At 53.8% G+C, this 22113-nt stretch overlaps 2 protein-coding genes across 2 annotated transcripts; both read right to left on the bottom strand.

The window, feature by feature from the left end:
- Nucleotides 1-546: 546 nt before the first annotated feature.
- On the bottom strand, nucleotides 547-7062 carry TMEM184A (transmembrane protein 184A). Its single transcript, XM_006859792.1, has 8 exons — nucleotides 6838-7062; nucleotides 3482-3647; nucleotides 2718-2808; nucleotides 2478-2553; nucleotides 2150-2241; nucleotides 1836-2005; nucleotides 1305-1502; nucleotides 547-773 (listed from the first exon to the last, which is right to left on the bottom strand). The coding sequence occupies exons 1-8, from the start codon at nucleotides 7060-7062 to the stop codon at nucleotides 547-549; spliced, it is 1245 nt and encodes a 414-aa protein (XP_006859854.1).
- An 11569-nt stretch (nucleotides 7063-18631) lies between these two features.
- PSMG3 (proteasome (prosome, macropain) assembly chaperone 3) lies at nucleotides 18632-19551 on the bottom strand. The gene is made up of 2 exons (XM_006859791.1): nucleotides 19336-19551; nucleotides 18632-18784 (listed from the first exon to the last, which is right to left on the bottom strand). Exons 1-2 carry the CDS (start codon nucleotides 19549-19551, stop codon nucleotides 18632-18634), a joined length of 369 nt encoding a protein of 122 aa, XP_006859853.1.
- Between the last annotated feature and the right edge of the window lie 2562 nt (nucleotides 19552-22113).

The raw sequence follows: 22113 nt of genomic DNA, 5'->3' as shown, positions 1-22113 counted from the left end.
AAAGTCTGTGCTCACTTGAAGGAGCAGCACAACTGGAAGGCTGTCACCCAACCCCCCAAAGCCACTGGATAGTGTAGGACCCCCTAGATCCAGAGCATGAGGCCTCTCCTGACCCCACAGAAATCTGGACCCTGCACACTAGAGGCCACACGAAAATTCCAGAATGTTCAACCATAAATAAGCTCAGTCCCCCAGACACTGCTCTGGCTACAAAGACGACAGCAGGGCCAGCATTCAGCCCCCACCCTCCCCAAAGTGACCTGTACCTCTGGGCCCCCTATTCTTTGCATCTGCCTGTCCTGACATCTGTCTGTCAGCTCCAGTCATGCTGGAATAGCAACTGGTGCCCAGCTCCTCTGCAGCCTGGGGTGTACAGGGGGTACTGTGTGAAAGACAAAGGGTCAGGCCAGCTCTCAACCCCACAGTGGTCCCCTGGCTAATGGATTTGCTCGGATGCCTCTCTGGAGAGGGCCCCTGGCCCCTGGGGGCTCCTGGCTGGAGGTGGCTTGGGAGTGGGTCTTTGGCAAGAAGGGAACCAGGGGTTCCCTAGAGCTCATTGGCGGTGATCAGCATCTTCTTCTCCACACTGTGATTCCTGTTGCCCCCACCAGCCGGGCTGGTGTGGGGGTCAGGTCCCGGGGTCTCATGCGTGGCCTGCTGCGTGTACTGTTGGTAAGCAGGTGAGAAGTTGTGGATGGCATCCTGCACAATGTCCTGGGGGCTCATGGTCTCCTTGAGGCCGCTGGAGATGCTCAGCATGGGGGCTGGGGGAGCTGAAGCAGGCAGGGCAGTGAGGGTGGGCAGCCACTGCCCTCATATGGACCTAGCCCTGTCTGCCAAGACCAGCACTAGGACTCAGAGTATCCTGAACACGGGGCCACCTGGCCCCTCAGCTGGCTCTCCCTTTTGCTCTGGACACCTGGCTGCCAGCCCCAGTCTCCCAGTCTGTCTGGTCCTGTGTCAAGTATGGTGGTAGTTGTCTGTCTAGCGGTACCTGGATCTCTGACCTCTCTTCACTACCTACCCCAGCTTTTGACTACCCTGAATCCTTTAGCTGGGGGCTCCTGTCTCATGCCTACTTCCCAATGTTGGAAAGCCAACAGACTGCTAGGCAGGATGCCCCTGGGATGGTCACCTGCCCATCTAGTTTATATCCCCTGGGCTCCAGAAACCAACCTGTGGCTTTCCAAGGCATTGGGTGTGCTGGTGGAGCCCAGCGTGGTATGGTGCTGGGGATGGAGAGTGGATACCCCCCTTCACAGGCTACCCTTCTCTCCCCCCTCCCTGAATGGCTGCTCACATACCTGGTGAGTTCTCCTTCTTCTCCGCATACACCTGGCAGGTGAAGGCATAGCGCAGGGCGATGGAGGCGAAGAGCATTTCAATACAGATGATGAAGTTCTGGTAACCGGCGGCCAGCGTGCCTGCACTTACCAGGCTCCCATCAATGACCTGCACCTTGGGGATGACCTCACACTTCTCCAGGATAGCCAGCAGCAGCCCTAGGGAGGGGCTGGGGCTGACCCACTGAGCTGTCCCAGGGCGGTACCACCACCTTGCAGAGGCTACAGAACCCTGGGACATAGGGCTCCTAGGCTCATAGAGGGGAGTTCAGGGCCAGAAGAATGGGTACCCTCTAAGCCTGAAGAATGGGTACCCTCTAGCAGATGCCTGAAGTTTCCCCAAGACCCACCTTCACCCCCACCCCCGAACTGCCCAGCACTCTTCCTGGTCTGCAGAATGGACAGGCCTTTAGGGGCACTCCCACCTGTCCAGTGCCAGTGGGGAAACTGAGTCCCAGAGCGAGGGTCCTCAGGCCCTGCCCACTCACCCACCCTGCCAGAAGGAAAGGAAGATGATGGACTTGATGGTTAGGAACTTGAGGATGGGCTCGAAGGGACGCAGCAGCTCTCGGGTAGCAAAGTAGAAGAGGAAGAGGGCGTACAGGGCCAGGCTGACGGACAGGTTGTAGATCAACGAGATGTACAGGTAGCCACTGTGGATGCTGGGGCGCGCGGTGGGGGGGGGGTACCAGGTCAGTGGCTGCATCTGCTGCCCTCCCCACCTCACACAGTGAGGCATTCATCTGTCCCCCACCCTGTCATCTGAGCCGGGCTGTAAGTGCCTGGCGGCCCCTACAAGACCTTACTTGAAGTCCCCATCGTGGTATTTGCCGTACGCCTGCAGGACAATGGTGAGGGCAGACATGGCGGGCTTCACGATGCAGAACTGCAGGGTAGCCTACAGGTGGGATGCAGGGGTGAGGGTCCAGGAAGGGGGTAGGATGTGGCCTGAGGGCAGGGGCAGGGGTAGGGGTGAGGGCAGACATGGGATCAGGTCCAGTAAGGGGGTAGGAAGTGGTCTGGGGGTAGGGGGTGAGGGTAGCCATGGGGATGGGTCCAGAAAGGGTTGGGATAGTGGGCAGAGAGCCATCACAGCAGGGTTTGCTTGCCTGGGACCCCTCCCACCCCACTCACCTGTTTGCAGAAACGCAAGAAGCCGATGGAGTAGGACATACCCCGCAGACAGCAGGTGCCATAGAAGCAGCTGGACCTGGGTTTAGGGACCGCCTGAGAGGGGCCTGGCTCCATGTAGAGGGCCCTGGCAGGGCTCTGCAGATGCCAGGCCCCAGTCCCCCATCCCTATCCTTGGTGTGGTGGCCCTGCTGGGGCTCAGCAATTCCCATCCCTGTCCTTGTCCCTGTGGGAAGCACTCACTGGATGGGCTTCCCCCGAATCTCAGCCATGATGCCACTCTCCCCGCCCAGGTACTGGAAACAGAGGCTCAGGAAGCTGTAGATGACGAAGGCTGGGGGTGGGGGACAGGTGTGGAGTTCAGAGCTAGAGAGCCACAGCCACCTACAGGTATCTGTCAGGCATGGAGGCCCCAGCCACCCCCTCCTCTGGTCACCCTCATGAAAAAGTCCATTTCATGGAGTAGGGCACTGAGGTCTGGGAGGGGATGTGCCCTGTCAGGCCACCCTAGAGTGCCCTCCGATTCAGCTCTCTGACCACGAGCCACCATGGGCAGCAGATGCCCACTGGTTCTGAAACCAGCATCCTGTCACTGCCTCTGAGGGTGGCTCTGTCCTGCTTCTGGCAGCCTGCCTGCCACCTTACCCCCATTGAACACCACTGGAGACACTGCCAGTCCTGCCACCAAGCCAGCCCATCCAAATGCATCTCACTAGTACAGGCTCAAGCCTGGAGGATCAGAGGCTCAAACCAGACCCACTGCCATTGAGTCAGAGCTGACTCAGTGACTCATAGGGTTTCCAAGGCTGTAAATCTTTCCCAAAGCATTTGTCTCCCATGGAGCTGCTGGTGGGTACAAAGTGCCCACTTTTCAGTTAGCAGTTCAGCACTTGAACAATGCCCCATTAGTGACCATGTGAGACTCCGGCCAGCTCCTGCTCAGCGTCCCCCGCTTCAGACCCTCTGGACCTCAGTCTAAGCCTTGGGAGACGACAGCCCAGCTTCACCTTCATAGCAGTCCCGCACAGAGTCGAAGTAGATGTAATACTGGTGGTCCCCCAGCAGGAGCAGGCTGACCCAGGAGTCGAAAGCATAGATGGGGACAATGAAGAGCAGGCGGATGATGTAACGCTGCTCGTTGGGGACTGTGTAGGAACGCAGGTGCAGGTAGATCTGGGAAGGGGTGCAGGGGGTGGGGTTTAGTGTAGGTGTCTATGCCTTCCACTCCAACTCCTTCCTTCTGTGCTGGGGAAGCATGCATATGCTGACACCTTGCCTTGTGTGGGAGCGGCAGGCCAGACGGTGAGGAAGGAAGACAACAAGCCACAGAGAACACTGTCCCTGAGACAGTCACCAGGGACCTTGAGCTTTTCCCCTATGTTGTTGTTGTTAGGTGCCATCGAGTCAATTCTGATTCACAGCGACCCCAGGTGATAGTAAAATTGCCCCATAAGGTTTTCTAGGCTGTTATTGTTATGGGAGCAGATCACCAGGTCCTTCTCCTATGGAGCCGCTGGGTGGATTAACCCACCAACCTTTTAGTTATCAGAAGAATGCCTGACCACTGACCCACCAGGGTTCCTTTCTTTTACCTTATTCAAAACCAAAAATCCAAACCCACTGTCATAGATTCGATTCCAACTCACAGCGGCCCTACCGGCAGAGTAGAACTGCTCCTTGTAGTTTCTGAAGCTGTCAATATTTATGGGAGCAAACTGCCTCACAGCGGCACACAGTGAAAAGTTCTGAGGTGCCCCATGCACAACACCTGGGTCAGGCTGATTCTGAGTGGTGCAGCCATGAAAAGGAGTATTACACAACCAGGAAAAAGGGTGTTCAAAAAAAGATAACACAAGGGGATGCTCTGATACAATGCAACATTTAAAATCATCATGACAAGTCAAGTAGGGTTCCAAAATGCATGCTAGAAAAAAAAATTCCACTGTCATCGAGTTGATTCCAACTCACAGTGACCCTAGAAGGCAAATTGTTGTTGAAGTGCTGTTGACTTGGTTCAGACTCAGAGCGACACTGTATAGGGTTTCCGAGGAGTAGCTGGTGGGTTTGAACTGCTGACCTTGTGGTTCTCAGTCCAGTGCTGATTGTACAGCACACACTGCCCTATATGGGATTCCCAAGGATGTCATCTTTACAGAAGCACACTGCCTCATCTTTCTCCTACAGATTGGCTGGTGGGTTCGAACCACTGACCTTATGGGTAACAGCTAAGAGCTTAACCACTGTACCACCAGAGCCCCTTATGCTGAGTGAAAGAAGCCACAAAAGGACAAATACGGTCTGACCCTACTTACATGAAATACCCAGAACACAGAAAGATCAACGGTTAACCAGAAACTGGGGAGGAAGGAATGTGGTCTTCTTCTATTTCTCAAGAAGTTCTGAGTTTCTGCTTGGTGGTGGTGGTGGTGTGTGTGTGTGGGAGGGGCGGGGGGATGAAAAAGTTGGGAAATAGTGCTGATGATTACACAGTATTGTGAGTGCAGTCAATGTCACTAAATTGTGCACTTAGATATGGATGAAATGACAAACTTTGTTATATGTATTTTATCATAATAAAAAAGAACGTATAGAGAAAAAGAAGGAAAGAACAAAGGAAGGAGGGAGAGAAAGGGAGAGAACGGAGACATATCACTGTCTTAACCTTGGACAGAGGGACAGCAAGTGTTTGATTTTGTTTAACCCTTTCTACACTGCCCTGGTGTGGTGCTGTACAATAATAAGACTGCTAGCCACATTAACTGCAAGGTTTACAGTTCAAATCCATCAGCTGCTCTTGGAAACTGATGTTCCAAGTACAGGGTCACTCTGAGTCGAAACCAAATCGACAGCACTTACAACAAATACAGCAGGTGTTTTTGACAGAAACAACAGCCAAGTCTCTAAGAGGTAGAGAGGACCTGGGGGTCAAGCAAGTAGGGAGGGACCAGGCACCCAAGGTGCCATGTGCATGAGGTGGGGAGTGTATGGAGGGGCAGCATGTGTACCTCAGTGCGTGGGTGCAAGTAGAGGCAAAAGTGGCCCCTTATCAGTGCCCACTCTCAGCCAGACCTGGGACTGGTTCTAGCTAGCTGGGCAACCTTGACTGTCCACTGACCTCGCCCAACTCAGTTTCCCTAGTTGTAAAGGGTGGATTTAGGCTCCTCTCTGTTCTGTGTCACTTTAAATGGGTGGTGAGTCTGGGACTCCTTACCTCACAGAGGACCTGCAAGTGGGGGCAGGGGAGAAAGGCAAGGGGGTGTCCCAGAAGCTGAAGCCCAGGGGGTCTGAGTCAGCCCTGTCAGGCTGGACAGCTCAAAGAGGTTGGGCTACACACACACATAAACACACATGTGCACATGAACACATACACACATGCACACAGCAGATGGCTGTTACTGACAGGGGTGTCTGATTGTGTCTGGGGTTTATGCCCAGGGTGTTACTTCCTTTCCTACCAGTTTCCTGACTGTACCCTATGCCAGCACAGCTCTGTACTCACTCCCTCAACAGCCTGCCTTGGCTCCCTAGTATCCTCTCATGTACTGAAATTCCAACTTCTACACTGGTATTCCAGTCCTCTAGCTCTAACTTCTCTGCTTTCTCCCACCTGATTGCTCAGGACTAGCACCCTCCTCTGACAATCCACTCACCTGACCACCACCCTCCCTGCTTTAGTGTGTGCTGTTCTCCTGACTGGGAACATTCCTGGCCCCCTGCCCATCCCTGAGTGGGACATCACTTCCTGCCTGCCCAATCACCACCCATTCACCACCCCTTCCTGGCCACTGTGCATGCTGGCTCCCCCACAGGGAGTGCCTGGTCCCTCCATTCATGGGCTGACCCAGGGTGGGGGCTGTGTATGACTTGAGGCTCCCTGGCTGCTCATAAAGGGATCCAGGGGGACAAGAAACCCCTCAAGCCAACCTGAGCCATGCTACCTGCTCTCTTGGGTGAGGGGCTCACAACCCCCCACAGGGTGACATCCAGGTCTTGACCAGCACTCATGGAAATGTGGTATCCCTGGAGAGATAAGGCCCTTTCTTGAGCTGGCTATGGATGTAGGCCTTCGGGACAACCTTGACTTCCCTGAACCTCAGGCTTCTCATAAATGAAATGGGTATAAACACTTAGACTGTGGTTGGTAGAGAGAGGTGGCTGAATCAGTTTGACTCCTCTCAGTCTTCAATCCCATACACTGTGTATGGAACAAGCCCACCACCACCGCCTCCTTCTCTGAGTGCCCCAGACATAGTCCCTTTGATCCCGCTTCACCTCTCCTGTGTCCACTGGGGCAGTGGCTTGAGGAAGGCCCCATGTTGAGCAGGGTCCTGAGGTAGCAGGGCCACGGGTGGGGCAGGCTTACCTGGTGGCAGGTTAGTAGAAGTGCAGCCCAGACAAAGATGCCTGAGATGCCCCGGGCCAGTGAGGTGGTAAGGAAGAGCTTGGGGGTCTCCTGGGAGCTGTTCCCCATACGGTCTGTCTGTGACCCTCCGGGCATGGTGGGTGTGGCCAGTGAGAGGCTGACCTGTGGCCAGGTTGCTGATGCCAGGGGGACATCTGTGCCTGGGAGCTCAGAGGCGTTACTCATCTGCAGAGGGCAAAGGTACAGGATATAGCAGGAAGCAGCCAGGGAGGGGAGGGAACAAGGGAGTGGGGGAGAAGATACCAGGGGCAGGAGGAAAGGGATTGCCTGGTAGATGGGCTTCACCAGACCAAGCTGCTGCCTGGTAGGGAGGATGCCCCACTGCTTCCGGGGTTCCATTCCACATGCCCTGGGCATCCCTGGTGGCTGTTATGATCTCCAGGCCCCCTCAGTTGGCATTTGGGTCTGATCCATCCAGCTCCTTGCCCTGACTCCTCCCTCAGTAGGGTAGGGTTGTCTCCACTCACAGGAACGCCAGATTCAAGGCCCAAGCCCAGGGCCTTTCCTCTCTTTCCTAGGGCTCAGTGTCCTCATTTGATGCCCAGTGTTTGTGGTAGTTATAGTTGGCTGCTGTCCATTCACTCCTGACTCACGGTAACCCATATGTTCAAACTATAACTGCCCCACAGGGTTTTCTGGGTTGGGGACTTTTCAGAGGAAATCTCCTGGCTTTTCTGCCATGGCATCTCTAGGTGGGTTCAAACTTCCAACCTGTCAGTGTGCTGTTGAGTGCTGTTTGTGGCACCCAAGAAAGCAAAGTCCACTTTTGAGTGGCCTAAGAGCCGGGTCTGAGAAGTGGGGAGGCCCTCTTGCCCTGTCTGCCTGGATGGGGCAGATGGTGGGGAAAGCAACCCACCCCCATGTCCAGCCTCTGCTGGCACCCACAGACCCCTCGGGAATCCAGCTCTGCTTCCTGTCCATGGCCAGCCCCACACAAACTCTGTAGCTTAGACACCTGTCCTTGGGGCTCTCACCTTGTCCCCTTTCCGGAACTCTCAGTCCTGTCTGGCCTTCTTCCTCCTCCAGGCAGTCCTGGACTCAGTGCCTACCTCTGCAGGCAGGAAGCTCCCTGGTTTGGCCTCCAGAGGCCCGTCCTCCCAGGGAGCCTGGCTGGGCATTCATGTGGCCACGTGGCCCACCACTGCCGCCCCCCCCTCAGGGGTGGGGCAAAGCCACTCTCTTTTGGGCTCCTACCAGGCTCAGAGCGGGGCTGCGTTGGCCCCACCTCCCACCTGGCCCACCTGGCCCACCTGGCCCACCTGGCCCACCTGAGCTCCACCAGGCCGCTAGACCTATGAGAAAGGGCCAAGCAGAAGGAGGAGTTTCAGAAGCCAGGCCCCTCCCTGTGTGGACACTCTATCTCTCTTGGCTGATTGCTCAGAGGCAGCTGGCTCCCAGGAACCTGCTGGTGGTCAGGTGTGCTTACCTGCCTGGGCCTGACTGCCAGGCAGCTGCCACCGGGGTCCCAGAAACAGGTGGGGGAGATAGAGACAGGTGGACAGGAGCCTTTAACAGTCCTGGCCCCAAGCTGGGGGCCAGAGTGGTAGTGGTAGATGGGTGGTAGGTCTCCTTTGGGGGCAATGAAAACATCTGGAAGTTGATAGAGTTGGGGGTTCCACAACATTGTGCATATGCTAAATGCTACGTGAATTGTGCACTTGAAAATGGCTCATTCTGCTTTATAAAACAGATCTCAGAAAGCAGGGAGAGAAATGATTCCAGGGAAGAATCCAGAAGAATGCTGTTACAGAAAAGGGATTGAAACTAATGTTACAAAACAAAAGGTATATACATTGTTGAATGGGAAACGGATATGCTCTGTAACCTTTCACCCAAACCACTTAAAAAACAACAACATTGGTTAATTCTTTGATGTGGATTTAACACCAATTTAAATTAAAAAAATTTTTTTTTAAAAAGGAAGTTCAGTCTCCAAAGCAAGCATCAGAAAAATGTCTGGTTTTTGCAGAGTTAAGTGGGGCTAGGTCCCTGGTTGGAGGGACAGTGCCCAGGGGTTCTCAGAGAAGGGGACTGGCCAGATGCAGGGCCTTGAAGGGGCTGACATGGGGTCAGGGACCCTGGTGCTGTGTTCGGCATTAGTCCTGGTGAGTGTTGGGATGGGGGTTTGCAGACAGCACCCTCCTCCTGGAAGAGTCTCCTGGGAAGGCCAGCCTACCTTGACCTCTGCTATGTGTGCCAAACTGTGCCCAGGATGGCCCACGCTGTCTGAATACCTATGCCATCGACCCTCCTGGCAGCCCTGGGTGCACGGGGTCCCAGTCTGAACCCTTGCTCCCATGTGACATAGCTAACCTCAGTTCAGGGAGGTTCATCAATATAGTATGCCTAGCATCCCTCATCGGTCCCTGACCCAGGGGACATGGTTCCATACGACCCCCAAGGGCTACCAGCTCAGCCAGAGCCAAGCCGTCTAGACCCCACCCACGTCCGACCCTGGAGTCAACACCCTGAGCCAGGCCTTCCTGCAAGAACGCCCCGTCCTTGGCCTGGAACCCACTGCCCTTGGTCTGCCTCCTTGTCCTCTGGCTCAGCTTGCGTGTCACCTCCCTGGCGCCATTGCCTTGTTTAAGCGTCACTGAAATCCCCCATCCACCTATTTGGAAGGTGCCCCAGCTTGGGGAGGAGGAGAAAGGTCTGGTGGAGTGGAGGATGGTGGTACCTGAGGTTCCAGGGTCAGGCAGCTTCCTGGAAGCTGGGTGGCCTGTGGCTTCAGAAGTGGACGGTAGGACTTCCTCGTCATCACCATGAGTTATCATGCTAGTGATGCCACCACTGCCCATTGCCAAGACGGCCGGATGTTGTGAAGGGTAGAGACTCAGATGTTGGGCCTGAAAGGGCCCCATGCTCCAAAACAGCCAAGTCAGTTTCCATCAAGTGAACTGCCACTCATGGTGACCCCATGCACGTCAAAGTAAAACTGTGCTCCATGGGGTTTTCAATGGCTGAATTTTTACATCACCAGATGTTTCTTCTGAGGCACCTCTGGATGAACTTGGACTGCTGACCTTTTGGTTAGGAGTCAAGTGCCTCCCAGGCACTCCTCCCCTGATGCTATAAGTAGGGAAACTGAGGCCTGGTTCCCTACTTGTGTGTGTTTCCCATGTGTGGGAAGCACGTGGCTAGATGTCAGAGGGTCTTCCTGTTTGAGTCTCAAGGCCAGGCTCCCGGAAGAGGCTCTGGAAAGGCCAGTGGCCTGGACCCAGAACACAAACTTGGGAACGTTGGAAGCTGGCCTTCCTTCAAAGACTGACCCCAGCCAGTGAGACGACTGGTGTGGGTCAGCTGGGAAGCCTGGTGATGCCGATGATGAGGTTCAACAGCAATAGCTGTGGTGGAGGGTCCCTGAAAAGTCCCCCAGCCTAGGGTCATTCCTATTTGGAGGTAGCGGACTATTTTCCCAGCTGCACTTCTACATCAGCCACTGTCTCCAGAGGCTCCAGGCCCTCACACACTTTGAGGAATGACTTGGCCTCATGGGAACAGCTTTGGTTGCAGCCCCTATACACCTGGGGTTCTGGAGAGGAGTGTGGACCTCTTGGCATCTCCACCCCAGCCTTCCTGGGTCATTCCCTGAGGCACCCTCAGCCTTCCTTCTTCCCCTTCTTCTCTCTGGGCCTCAGTTTTCTCATCTGTAAATGGGTCCAGCCTGAGGCCAAGGCAGGTGCTGGGTACAGATCCTCCTGGCCTCCTTGCTCTGCGTTTGCCCCACCAACCCTTACTTCCTTCTTGTTCCCAGCTCTTGGCAGGGCCAGGTTCCACAGGCTTCCCACCAACCCCCTTTCTAGGATGCCCAGTGTGCAGATACTTGATGAAGGGCCCCCCTGCCCTGAGGGGGATGAGGGAGATGTGGATCCTACAACACTAGTCCTTCACCCATCTCAGTCTTCTATCCAGGTGAATTGTTTGGGTGGGGGGGCAGAGGGGCCCAGCACTTGGGCGAGGGTGTCCCTTGCTAGGGGATGTCCCCCACCCCATTGGTGACATGTCTTTGCCTTCCTCCTAGACAGTGGGGGGTCTAGAGGTGAGGGATGATTCACAACCCAGTCTTTGTCCTTGCTGGGCCCCCAGATAGGAGCCCCCATGGCCAGGTGGGCAGTCCTACCCACTGTGCTAAACCTCAGGCCCCCTGGTAGCAGGGGAGGTCTCCTGAGGTGCTCACTGTCCCTGAGCTTTGGGGGCTCATGTTTGGGTCTCCTGCAGGTCAGAGAGGAGATCTAGGCTCTCTCAGGCAGGTGCACCTGAAGACCCATCATGTCTGACTCGGAGATAGGCGCCTGCTGTGGCGCTGCTCTGCTCCCCAGCCCTGAGTTAGGAGCCTGAGCCAGGAGAGTGCCAGTCTAGACACAATGGACAAAAAGTTCTGGACCCAGGAACACGGGGCTCAACTTCCAGGTTCCCAGGGAAGGCAGGGGAGGCTGAGCCACCCAGCCACCCATGGGGCTCCGAGCTGAGCAAGAATTCTTTCTTGGTGGCCAGAGCTGTGATCCTTATTCATTTAGGAGAGGCCGCAGGCCAGTTGGGCTGACTCTCAAAGCCATCACAGGCAGGCTCCACCCACCTGGACCTGTGGCCTCTGGTCCTTGTTGACTGTGGCCCAGGTGATTGGCTGACTGCTGGAAGCTCTCAGTGAGCAACAGGTATATGGGAGACAGGTGGGGAGGGCAAGAGCTGGCCCAGCCAGTTCCACCTAATGCCCTTGCCCCTGGCTAGGGCCCTGCCTTCTGTCCCTGAACTGCCCATGACACCTCAGTCTCTGTCCAGGCTGACTCCTGGGCAAGGGGACAGGGAATGGGGTCATGAGTCTAGGGCAAGGGTCTGCTGGGCCCTGTGGCCAGTGCTGCTAGAAGGTACCTGTGTGAGTTAGGGAGCAGATTGGGAGGGGCAGCAGCTGAGCTGTGGTGACATTACTGCAGGGCCATCAGAAGCCCAGGTGACCGGGCCTGACTCCCCATCCTGTGGACCCCAGGGTCATGTCTTTCCTTCCTCTGAGTCTGGGTTGGGTGTAGGGGCCCAAGGTCCTTCCAGCTAACGTGTTCTAGACTAGTTCTTAGGGGTCCTGCACTCACTCACCGACCCTGCTGGGACTCTGCAGCCCCACAGCCCTGGCAGGAGGGGAACTTTCCAAAGCAAATCGCCAGAACTTTCTTCAGAGGCAGTTTTGGGTGGGTTCAAACTGCTAACCTTTCAGGGAGTAGTCAAGCACTGTTGTCAGCACTCAGGGAAGTAGAGCCCACTCTTGAGCGGCCAGAGACTGTCCTCAATTGGGTCTGAGAAGCGGGAAGCCCTGTTTGCTCTGCCTGTCTGATGGGGTCCAGGGAGTGGCCCAGATGGAGGGAGAGTAGCCCACCTTACGTCCAGCCTCTGCTGGCACCACAGGCATCCTAGAAGCCTAGCTCTGTGACTGTCCCTGGCCAGTTCCACACCAGCCCTGCTTTAACTCTCTGCCTTGTCTGGCCTCCTCCCCTCTCAACAGTTGTCTGTGAGCTCTGTGACCATGACCAACAGGGGAGTGATGCCTCCTGGTGGCCATGTTGAACAGTGCACCTGGTTGGCCAGCATTGGGCTGAGAGGTGGGCCGGCAGGGTCAGACAAGAACTGAACCTTGGCTCTGGCCACTCACTATATCCATGACCTTGGGAAGATCTCTAATCTCTTGGAGACCCCGTTTCCCTGGATCCCACGTCCACGTGCTGTACAGTGTGAGATTATACCTGTCACCTGATGCTCTGTTCCAAGGACCCAGCTGTGACCGTGCTTCTGGGTCCCGGCAGCCAAGGGCAGCAATGCCCTGGGCTCCAGGCTGACTCAGCTCTACCCATGCCCACCTTGTCCCAGATTGACCTCAGGTCCTGGACCCTGAACCATCGCTCTTTCTCTGTGGCCCCTGGCCTATCCTCTCTCCTGCCCACACCCAGCCCACGCCACCCTCCTTCCAGAAAGCTCTGTCTCCACAGTCCTCAGAGGGTGGCTGTGTTTGTCCAGGACTTGTCTGTACCTGCCTGTCGGTGGAGCCACTGGCCAGCTCTGGGTGTGTGTCCTGGGAGGGTGGGGGGAAATGATCACTCTTTTCCGGGGCTGGGACAGGGTGGCACCTTGAACTGGGTTCCCTATGCTGGCCTAAGACCCTATTCTCGGGTCTGGAAGGTCTTCTAAGAACATCACTTATGGGGAGCCCCACCCTGAAGCCTTTACGTGGCCACTGAACCCCTGCTATGCACACACACACACACACACACACACGCACCGCCCCCTCCACACACACATAGCTCACCTCTCAGCTAGCTCTCTTGCTGCCAGCCAGACTTTGTGTGGGGGTCTGTTTCAGGCTTCCAGGTTGGGCAGGGGCATGGCTTCAGTCCCCTGAGACCCCTTCTCAAGTAGCCACAGTACAGCCTGAATCTGTCTGGGTACCACTGCCCTGCTGCAATCCTGGCCTCTCCCCCAGAGTCTTCCTTCCTTACCTGGCCCTCCCGGCCCTACCTGCCCTACCTGCCAGGCTGCCCTCTTGGCCACGCCCTCCATCATCCTCCCCCACCCTGGCTCTTGGGCCAGGTGCAACCTCCCTTCTGTCTGCCCCTTCCCCAGGTGGACAGGATGGGGATTTTAGATCCCCAACATCTGGAAAAGGGTATCATGTTTGGTAAGGTGGAGGGTCAGAGAAAAAGAGGAAGACCCCAAACGAGATGGATTGGCCAAGTGGCAGCATCGATGGACTCAAGTGTGGCAACAATAGTGAGGTTGGCCCAGGATCAGGCAGTGTTTTGTTCTGCTGTGCATAAGGTCACTATGGGTCGGTACTGACTCAATGGCACCTAACAACGACAAACAACAACAACATCTGGTGAGAGTTTTCCTGACCCTTGGCCAGCTGCTGTCTTTGAGCAGATCCTCTGCACCTCTCTGCCCATCTGTATGGGAGAGGGCACTGTGGCCACCTCTCAAGGTCTTCATGAGGATGGTATGAGAAGATCATCCTTCCCTACCTGGTCCCTCAGTCCATGCTTGCCCCTCTTGCTTCATTGGTGAATCTGAGGGAGTCCTGAGACATCCCAGCAGCAACACAGGCTGGTCACAGCCCCACCCAACTGTCAGTAGGATCCTTTGAGAATGATTGCCCCTGTGGAAGAGGGCGACTCCTCTGAACAGACAGGAGACTATGGCTTGCATCATCGTATCTTCAGCATCTGTCTTCTCAGCTATGAAATGAGTCCCACCACCCTTACCTGGTAGGTGCGTTTCATGGGTCCTGGGTCCTGGCCAAGGGTCCCTGTTTTACAGTTGGAGTTTCCTGAGTCTCTCAGGTTTCCTCTCCCCTCTTGCTCCTCCTCAATCTCTCTCTCATTCCCCCTCACTCATCCAAGATCCCTCCTGACTTCCAGCTTCACTCTGGATGTCTACGTGTTCCCAGAAGACTACGTGTTCCCTGCCCTACTCTGTGGGGAATTTGTGGTAACTGGCTCAGGCAGACCCAGAGGCGGCTCAGGATGGACCCCGAGAACAAAATGCTTTCCAGTCACTCTGAGTGCTGACCTGACATCGGGTCCTCCCAGGGAAGGTTGGAGGGGACTTTGCTGCAGCTTAGCAGAAAACACTGTTGTTAACTGCTGTCGAGTCGGTTCTGATTCACACCGGTTCCCATAAAAATTCCAGTCTTTCAATTCAATTTTTCAAGGAACTTCTTGAAGCCTCCTCCTTCCCCGCCGTATAATGACCCTGTGTATGGCAGAAGGGAACAATTACCTGGTTCCCCGCCATCTTCAGGATTGTTGGTGTGCTCAGATCCTCTGTGTGGCTCTGTGTGTAGCTTGAATACCTTCTAACCCTGGTGTCGCACATGGTGTGGGCTCAGCCGCTAACCTAAAGGTTTGTGGTTCAAACCCACCCAGTGGTGCTACGCATGAAGGGCCTGGCTATTTGCTTCCAGAAAGATAACAGTTCAAACAAATAACAAAACAAGAAAAACACCCCATGGGGCAATTCTATCCTGTTAACACTTGGGGCCACCATGAGTTAATATCAACATGACAGCAATGGGCTTGGTTTTTCTAAAGGGGCTCAACTTTGTCTAGGATTCTATCAGACCAAGGGTCTGAAAGGCTTTCTGTGGGCTCTGGGAGGAAGTCCCAGCCTCAGCATTTGCAGCAGTTTGGAGTTCCTCCACCTGGTATTTATTCACCCTAATATGTGATTCCTTCGGTGTCCATGCTACTCATGACTAGGGCTTCCAACGATTCTGTTAGAGAAGTTTCATTAGTGAGTTTTTAGAAGTAGCTTGCCAGGCCTTTCTTCCTAGGCTCTCTTAGTCTGTAAGCTCCACCTGTTCACCACAGGTGATTGTTGGTATTGAAATATATCAGTGTCATAGTTTCCAGCACCACATTAACACGCAAGCCACATGCAGTGGGACAGACAGGCAGGGAGGTGACAGCAGAATACCATGGCAAGGGTTACCTCTGCCTGGCCTGGGGCTTTGTCTTGAAAAAGTGACCCCCGCCGTAAATCTTGGGAGCTGTGATAATAGTCTGATGGTGGGGCAGGCCCTGTTGGCGGCTTTCTCATCTCCTTGAGTAGCGATTTCAACCTAGCAGACGGTTTCGGGGACTCTTTATTGGAGTGTGTGCGGCTCTCCTTCTGAATTACAGCAGCTGTCCGCGCGTCCAGACTGATTGACAGGACAGCTTTATCTCCATCTGTACCTTTGGGTAGCCAGCCGTGAGGGAGTAAGTGAATTAGGGAGGCCTTGGTTTCAATTGGATGTTGGTGATATGGCCGTGGGGCTGGCGGGTGATAGAGGCCCTCCGGGGCCAAAGCCTGGGGCCACCACTAGCCCTCCTGAGCCCGCCTTCTCCATGAGTGGGTGGGCTCTACGGAAGCAGCAGGAAACGTGGACCTCCACGTGTCTCCTGGTGCTATACCAGAACCACCACAAGGGGGCGGTGCTAACAGACAGAAGGTTATTCTTACACTCAGGAGGCTTTCTGTGGGCTCTGGGAGGAGGTCCCAGCCTCGGCGGCTTTTGCAGCAGTCTGGGGTTCCTCCATCTGGTATTTATTCACCCTAATATGTGATTCCTTAGGTGTCCAGGGTACTCATGACTAGGGCTTCCAACGATTCAAAAATGTTCAGTGATTGCATTCACAAACAAGGGCCGTGTGTGCGTTGCATAGCAACCACATCTGTGGCCCATCTTGTATTTTCACCAAAGCAAGAATCAAACGTAATCCTGGTTTGGCGCTGTAGAATAAGCACTGGACTACTACCCACAAGGCTTGTGGTTCAAACACAGCCTTGGAAACCCTATACAGGTCACTATGAGTCAGACTTGACTGGATGGTAATGGATTTGAAAAATCTCTACAGGAGCAGAAAGCCTCATCTTGCTCCTATGGAGTAAGCTAGTGGGTTTGAACCATTGGCCTTGTGGGTAGCAGCAGTCCAGTGCTTATCCTATAGCCCCACCAGGCTCCTTTGTTTCTTACTAGGATCAAATGTCAAGGGCAACTGATGTGGTTGCTATGGAACGCACAAGCAGCCCTTATTTCCCACAATTACTGAACTGTTCCAAACAGCTGGAGGCCCCAGTAAGACCACACAGAGGGGTTAGGTATAGGACCCACCCTGCTTTGTGGTTGTTGTTGTGCAGTTCTGACTCACAGCAACCCTGTATAGGGTTTTCAAGGTTGTAAATCTTTATGGGAGCAGAAAGCCTCATCCTTTTCCCATGGAGTGGCTGGTGGGCTTGAACTGCTGACCTTGTGGATTCCTCATTAACAAATCAAAAGGAAAACCACTTTCCAAACAAGGCCCCAGTTCCCAGCACTTGGAAAAAACACAGTGAGTAGTGTTTGGTATTCTCTGTGCCTGTCCTAGCTCTGGGGGTTCCCTGTGGGGCTTCTTTACCGGCATCTGAAGAAAGAAATATAGCCCCAGTTCCCTGGAACTGCATCCTGGGGGATTACTCCCAGGATGTTCTGAGAGGTCCTTTCTAGCTTCTGCTTTAAGAACTTGTCCCCAACACCACTCTTGTCACATGGTACAATGACTTTGCCCCTGATGAGTGTTACAACTGGAACGTTCTTTGGAAAACCACACCTCTTGTATTTCAGACATGTCATCTGGAGGGACCAGGACATCGTGCTTGGAAAAGTGGTTGGTTAGCGAAAAAGAGAGGAATACCTCCAGGCAATGGATTTACACAGTAGCTGCAACATTGGACTTAACAGGCTGTGAGGCTGGAGCAGGACCGGGCAGTGCTTCCTTCTATTGGCCATGGGGTTGCTGTGGGTCAGAACTGACTGGATGGTACCTAACAACTTATGTGCTGTCCACTGTGGCGGACAGGTATGAGGGTGAGTCCAGGTGGGTCCTGTAGGAGAGGCACGAATACTCACAGGCAGATATAAGCCCACTCCTCACTCTGTGTTTTGGCTAGTCCAATCCCTCAGCACAACACTAAAGACCCCTGTCCTGGGCTTCACCTCGTCAATCCTAGATGGCCTGCAGGGCCCTGTTCCTCCCTCAATACTGGATTCAACCCCAGAGTCCCCTCCCTGGGGCTGTCAGTGTTGTATCCCAGCAAAAAGACAGTGAGAGTCCTAACTCTCTTACATATGAAGGCTGCTCAGCTTCAGAACAAGATAATTTCTTAATCTGCCCATCCCAGAACAGGAAAAGCCAGCTGCTGGGGGTGGTCAGAGCAGAGCTGTGCCCCACAGGGCTTTCAGTAGCTGGGTTCTCAGAAGTGCATCTCTAGGCCTTACTTCTGAAGCAACTCTGCGTAGACCTTTCAGTGGGCAGGTGGGTCATAAACCTAATCACTTCTGACAAGATACTGAGGTACACTTGGGAGAAGACCCCCAAACAGACACACATGGCAGATACACCTGTGAACCCAGGAACAACAAGGCTCACCAGCAGCTACTGAAAGCTGAAATTAGCAAAGAGGGACCTGAGTTCAGAATCCCAGTCTTCTGTACTGAGACAGTAAATTCCTGCTCTTTAAAGACACCGGGACATGGAGGTACAAGTCTATGGCTGGTGTGTATCTTTCCCCACTCCTGTGGCTAGGTGGGTTGTGTCTCAGCCCCTGCACCGTAACTGGCTAACATTTGTCAAGGGAGAGTTAAGGGTCACCTAGTGGAACCACAAGGAGCTCTGGTAACATAGTGGTTACAAATCGGGCTGCAAATCTTAAGGTCAGCAGTTCAAAACTACCAGCTATTCCGTGGGAAAAAGATGAGGCTTTCTGCTCTTGTAAAGATTTACAGCCTTGGAAACCCTGTACAGGGTCGCTATGAGTCAGAAACAACCCCACGACACATAACCAACCAAGTGGAACCACGGAAAGACAGTGGGGTATGGGTACACACCTGAAGCCTGTGTAGACTGTGGTTTCCCTGCCTTTGGCCCCAGTCACTCTGCCCACCGAGGCACTCGGGATGAATCACACAGTGTGGTTGAGAAAGACTGTGGAGTACTTTGGAATATACATTTATTTTAAAAAAAAAGAAAAAAAAGGTTCCTCCCATGACTGACACTGTACAATGGAGGGCCCTGATGACCCACCCTTGACAACTCAGAGGTCCCAGTCATGCCCCCCTCCCCAAAGGGTGTACAGAACTGCCGGAGACCCGAGTGTATGGCTGGAGGAGGATGTCCCTGAGCCTGGCTGTGACAGGAGGTCTTCACTTGGTCCTGGCAAGCTGCCGGTGGCTTCACCACACTTGGCACGTCCGAATTACCTCCCGCAAGGCCTTCACCCGCTCCATGCTCCTGTCCTTCACAGCCACGGCCAGGAGGACCGCTTTGTTCCCAGCTTCTTGAGACACGAACGCCACCAGGTGCTTCGCAAAGACATGGATGAGAGGCTGGTGGAGGAGAGGGAGGAAACCTTTTTAGGGGCAAGGAGCTGGTTTTCTCCTCTTAGTGCCTTCATTAAGTATCACCTAGGAGTCCGGACTGGCTCCTCATACCAAGCGACAGATCTGATGCTGTGGCAATTCAGAGCTCAATGAGACACTGGAACACACAAGTCCTCAATAGACCGCTGTGGAGGCATCATCAACTCATTTTTTGGTGCCTTCTGCTGGTCCTGTCTCTTCCGGCTGTCTCAAGTCTAAGACTCAAGTCTGGGAGGGATCTCTGTTCATCTCACTGATGAACTTTCCAGAGCAGACTGTGCATGGCCACTCATTACCAGGGTCAAAACAGGAGGAAGCCCACGTGACAGAATCATTAGACTCATCCTTGCCTGCTGAGTATGGTTCTAATGGGCGGGGTACGTACTCCTGCAGAGCCAAAAATGCCCACCCATGGCCCATGTAGGGGGTTGGCCTTCCACGTGCTTCAAGAGCTTCTTAAAAGACAGTAACCCCTGAAGAGGACTCCCCCTCTGCCCTGGCCCTTCCCAACCCTTTACCTCATCCTGCCCGAGGAGCACTTTGGTGGTGAGCATTGGTTTGCTGATGTCACTGGCCACTTCGTTGGGCTCCAGGGAGACCAGGGTCCCCATCTTCCCAAACTGGGTCACCACCACGAGGATGTGGCTGCTGAAGGCCGTGCATACCACCTGTGTGGGGACACCACACAGCACCTCGCTCCTCTGTTTTGAGACCACCAGCGGTTTGTCTTCCATGGCTGGGCGTCTTTATGGCAGCTTTAGTGGAGGCTAAAAAGGATGCACATCAGTCAAACAGGGCCCGAGGCACCTTGGGAATCAGGGCTCCTAAATATGTACAAGGAGTCCTGGTGTGACGCTGTGGGCTAATGCACCAGACTGCAAGGTCGGCAGTTCAAGCTCACCAGTTGCTCCTCGGAAACCCTATACAGGGTCGCTATGGGTCGGAATTGACTCAATGGCACTTAACAACAACAACAAATATGTACAAGGAGGCTCTGAAGAGTTGATGGGAAAATTCCATGATCTTTGAATCCCACCAACTTTTTGAAGTTCCCTCGTATACATCATTAGGCCGGAAAGTAGAAAACAGAGATAGCTGCTGGCTCATATAGGTTGTTCCCAGTTCCCTGGGCAGTGCTGTCTGCTCCATCTGGTGGAGTTCACTCAGAAGCACCTGGCAGGAATGGTATGGTGAGCTGTTTCAAAAAAATTAGCCACTCAAAAACCCAGGGAGCACAGTTCTACTCTAACACACATGGAGTTGCCAGGGCTTGATAGAAACCGGTTAGGATTTAAAAATTTTTATGTAATGGGGGCTTCATTGAAGCCCTCTTTTATATATAAAAAAACAAACAAAGCCAAATGCTGTCGAGTTGGTTCCAACTCACAGCAACCCTGTAGGATAGAGTAGAAGGATCCCCTAGGGCTTCCGAGGCTGTCTTATCTTTATGGAAGCAGACTGCCTCATCTGTCTCCCAAGGAGCAGCTGGTGGGTTCCATCCACTGAATGTTCAGTTAGCAGCCCAACGTGCAACCCACTATGCCGCTGGGGTTGGGCTGATGTCACTAACAACATAGATCTACATATGGCGTCTTGGTGTGACATGTAGGCTAAACACAGGGGTCTCTGAGTCAGAACTGACTCGATGCCACTTAAAAACAAATATATATTGTTGTTAAGTAATATACTTACATATCACAGCGTCACAGCAACATGCAAGCCACTAGAGTACTACAAATTGGATTCCCTGGATTGTACAAACATTTAACATGATTTTCTGCTAATCAAAAGGTTGGTGGTTCAACTCCACTCAGAAGTGCCTTGGAAGAAAGGCTTGGCAATCTACTTCCCAAAAAATTAGCCATTGAGAACCCTGCAGAGTCCAGTTCTACTTAGACAGATGTGAGGTCACTAGGAGTCATGACTCCACTCCACAGAAAAGGTGTTTTTTTTTTTTTTTTAATACTGGAATAAAACTTTCAGGACCAGTTGATCAGACTCATGCTTACATATGTACACAGGATACACAATGAAAGCAAATGTCAAAAAGCTCTCCCATGTTTAGAGGCAGGTGATGAATTGCACTTCCTTCCCAGCACAGCGTCTTTCCCACCCACCTCCAACCTCCCGCTGGTATGAATTACTTTTATGACTTCATGCTGATCCTAATGGCAGTCATTTAAGTCACAGGAGGCCCTCCCTCATATCCTTGCTCTGTGGTGCTCAAAAGCCGGGGCCAGCACCCTCGCCTTTCTGCAGACAGAATTCTCACTTTATTTGCTTTCGGGGACATCACTGGTCCCAAATGGAATTGTCCACACCCATATTCAGGGGCAAACATGGGGGGGCGGGAAAGGGGATGGAAAAGGAGCAGGCCCACAGAAAATGAGATACAAAGATGTAGCACAGGGTGAGAAAAGTGAGGCAGACGCAGGGATAGGGTTCAAGGGATGAGGGTTTAGGGTCAGGGATCCAGGATGGGGGACCCAAGGATGGGGGTCCAGGGAAGACGACAAAACGGGGCTGGAAAGCCAGAAGGGTATGGAGCCAGGTCACAGCAAAATGACACCCCCACTCTCCCCAGATCGCTCGAGGACGCCACCACCCACCTCTCCAACAGCGATCACCCGCGTCTGCGCCCGGAAGTGACTAATCGGCGTGTGCGACGCGGCTACGCCCCTCCGTGGGCCCGCCCACCCATCCTGCTGCCGCCACCGGAAGTGCAGGGTGGGGCTTGCCGTCCTTTCGTGTGCTGTCGCTTTTTCGCTGGGCGGTATGGGACAGGTAATAGGGGCTTCACGAGGGGGCTTCGCGGATCTCAAGTCCCGGCCCCTCGGTCCCAGGCCCTCAGTGACGGGGCCTTTTCTAGAAAAGTTTCCTCATGCCCTCGCTGATGTAGACACCCCACCCCACCTTCTCCCCTCTCTGATGTTGAGACCCTAGGAAATGGGCTGCGATTCAGGCCCTTTGGGAGGACTGTTGTCACAGCCCAGAGGGTCCTCTGACCCTCAGTAACAAAGACCTCTTTATCATCTGCTTGCAAAGCCCATGTGGGATATCTCACGTCCCCTGCAGTGGGAATAGTAATAACACTTATGTGGCAAGCACAGCTCTATGATAATTCATGTAATCCTAATAACCTAAATAGCAAACAACTGCTAACCATGGATGGAGACTTGAGTCCACCTTTGGCCATCTACTTGGGAGAAACCAGCCCTTGCAAACCCTAAGGAGCACAGCTGTTGTGACTCACATGGGGGCGCCAGTGTTTGAAATGGACTCCTGGGGGTACTATG

The sequence above is a fragment of the Chrysochloris asiatica genome, unplaced genomic scaffold (assembly GCF_000296735.1).
Source record: "Chrysochloris asiatica unplaced genomic scaffold, ChrAsi1.0 scaffold00034, whole genome shotgun sequence".
Lineage (NCBI taxonomy): Eukaryota > Metazoa > Chordata > Mammalia > Afrosoricida > Chrysochloridae > Chrysochloris > Chrysochloris asiatica.
Note: the sequence above shows the minus strand (reverse complement) of the source record. Positions and strands in the feature narration are given on the sequence as shown.

Coding starts and splice junctions, on each gene's coding strand:
- TMEM184A (XM_006859792.1), bottom strand. CDS start 7,062: ATGAGTAACGCCTCTGAGCTCCCAGGCACAGATGTCCCCCTGGCATCA. Junction 2,242..2,477: donor TCTTGCGTTTCTGCAAACAG/GTGAGTGGGGTG, acceptor TCCCACCTGTAG/GCTACCCTGCAGTTCTGCAT. Junction 2,006..2,149: donor TACCACGATGGGGACTTCAA/GTAAGGTCTTGT, acceptor CGCGCGCCCCAG/CATCCACAGTGGCTACCTGT.
- PSMG3 (XM_006859791.1), bottom strand. CDS start 19,551: ATGGAAGACAAACCGCTGGTGGTCTCAAAACAGAGGAGCGAGGTGCTG. Junction 18,785..19,335: donor TGCTCCTCGGGCAGGATGAG/GTAAAGGGTTGG, acceptor CTCCTCCACCAG/CCTCTCATCCATGTCTTTGC.